General features: G+C 29.8%; 1 protein-coding gene across 1 annotated transcript in view; it reads right to left on the bottom strand.

Annotated features, from left to right (window-relative positions):
- LOC110267789 overlaps positions 1,875-2,379 on the bottom strand; it is a 2,795-nt gene continuing 2,290 nt past the window's right edge. The window contains exon 3 of the mRNA XM_021113596.1: positions 1,875-2,058. Coding sequence (XP_020969255.1) covers positions 2,038-2,058 — 21 coding nt within the window. The 3' untranslated portion in view covers positions 1,875-2,037. The remainder of the gene's footprint in view (positions 2,059-2,379) is intronic.

Raw genomic sequence — 2,379 nt, 5'->3', positions numbered from 1 at the left:
TCAATTATTCTCCGGATACAAGCTATTTTACCATACAAGTCTATACAAGTCATTTTTTTCTAAATCACCCTCACGTGCACGTCTTACGCACGCACATTTCATGCGCCTCCTAATTTAACAGATTTCAATTAACGCGCGCACGTTCTTCTTCTTGTTTCTCTTCTTCTTCTCTTTTGTTTATCGTCGTTACCAACACCACTTCCTCTTCCTCCTCCTCTTCCTCCCTTTTTCATTGAAATTTCTTTTTCGCCTTCCTTTTTCTCCTACTCCTCCTTATCTCGTTCTTAAAGATAATGAATAATTTAAGTTTAGATTGTCAATTGAACCAAAACGAAATTGATTATTGTTTTGAATCCAATCAAGTAGCTAACGTGTGGTTCGATACAAGTTAATTTTTTCGTTAGTAGTTTATGATTCTGTAGGTGAATAATATTTCATTCTTGATGGTTTGAATTGAATGTAATGTAAAAGTTCTGAAATAAAAAAATATTTTTCTGTATTTGCAGCAAATTTGGGTATAACATGAAGATATTTAGGTGTAACACAAAGATATTTAAGTGTATTCTTTAAGAATTTTCGGTGTATGTGTGCTGATAAATTCTGCATAATTCAAAACTCTTCTTCTCCCTCTTCCTCATCTTCTGTTGCTTCTTTTTCTTCTTCTTTTTCATCATCATCATCATCATTATCTTTTTTTTTTTATTCATCTTTTTTTCTTGTTTTATCTTCTCAAATTTCTTCTTGTTTTACTCTTTTAACAAGAATAAAAACAAAAAAAAATCAAACAAGAGAAGAAGAAGAAACATATAATAGTACAAAATTACTTGGAAAATGATGAACTTACATTCTTTCAACTAAAAGAAAGAAAGAAATAAAGAAAAAAAGAAGAAGAAAAAAATGCAGCGTTAAAGAAAATATTTTTCTGTGTTTATAGCAAATTTGGGTGTAACACGAAGATATTTGGATGTATTGTTTAAAAATTTTCAGTGTATATGTGCTGATAAGTTATGCATAACTCAAAACTTTTCATCTTCCTCCTCCTCATCTTCTGCTGCTTCTTCTTCCTTTTTTCATCATCATCACCATCTTCTTCTTCTTCTTTTCTTATTCATCTTTTTCTTTTTGTTTTACCTTCTCAAGTTTCTTCTTGTTTTACTCTCTCACCAACATCACCTCCTCCTCCTCCTCTTCTTCCTCCTTTTTTCGTTGGAATTTCTTCTCCTCCTTCATTTTTCTCCTTCTCCTCCATCATCAGTTATCTTGTTGTTGAAAATAATGAATAATTCAAGTTCAGATTGTCAATTGAACCAAAACGAAATTGATTATTTTGAATCCAATCAAGTGGTTGAGGTGTGGTTCGATTTTAGTTAATGTTTTCGTTAGTAGTTTATGATTCTGTAGGTAAATAATATTGTTTTTGTTTGTAAAAATTATTGTTCATTGTTGATGGTTTGAATTGAATGTAATGTAAAAGTTCTGCATTAAAAAAAAATATTTTTCTGTATTTGGGTGTAACACGAAGACATTTCGGTGTATTCTTTAAGAATTTTCGATGTATGTGTACTGATAAGTTCTGCATAATTCAAAACTCTTCTTCTGCATAAATCTTCTGTTGCTTCTTCTTCTTCTTTTTCATCATCATCGTCATCATCTTCTTCTTTTTTTCTTATTCATCTTTTTTTTTTCTTATTTTATCTTCTCAAGTTTCTTCTTGTTTAAATCTTTTAACAAGAATAAAAACAAAAAAAAATCAAATAAAGAAGAAGAAGAAACACATAATGGTACAAAATTACTTGAAAGATGATGAACTTATATTCGTTCAACTAAAAGAAAGAAAAAAATAAGGAAAAAAAGAAGAAGAAAAAATACAACGAGAAAATATTTTTCTTTATTTGCAGTAAATTTGGGTGTAAAATAAAAATATTTGGGTGTGTTGTTTAAGAATTTTCGGTGTATATATGCTGATAATTTCTGTCTAATTCAAAACTCTTCCTCTTTCTCCTCTTCATCTTCTGCTGCTTCTTCTTCTTCATCTTCTTATTTCATATTCTCATAATTCTTTTTGGGAGAAAAAAATCAAATAAAGAATAAAAAAATACATAATGTTGTAAAATCAATAGAAAGAGAAGGAAGAAAAAAAATGCAACAACAACAACAATAATAAAAAAAACGACGATGAAAATCAAACACGTAAGAAAAAAGAGGAGAAATGCAAAAAAGAAGAAGATGGAAGAGGAGGAGGAGGAGGAGTAACGCGAAACGCGCTATAAAACCGTTGAGTAGCGCGTGTTAACACGCTCGTATGAGTAAACGTCCTTTTTGTTGAATTTAACCTAACTTATATGACTTGTAAACTAAAATGACTTTTATAAGTAGCAC

Source organism: Arachis ipaensis, chromosome B10 (assembly GCF_000816755.2).
Source record: "Arachis ipaensis cultivar K30076 chromosome B10, Araip1.1, whole genome shotgun sequence".
In the NCBI taxonomy this organism is placed as follows: domain Eukaryota; kingdom Viridiplantae; phylum Streptophyta; class Magnoliopsida; order Fabales; family Fabaceae; genus Arachis; species Arachis ipaensis.
Note: the sequence above shows the minus strand (reverse complement) of the source record. Positions and strands in the feature narration are given on the sequence as shown.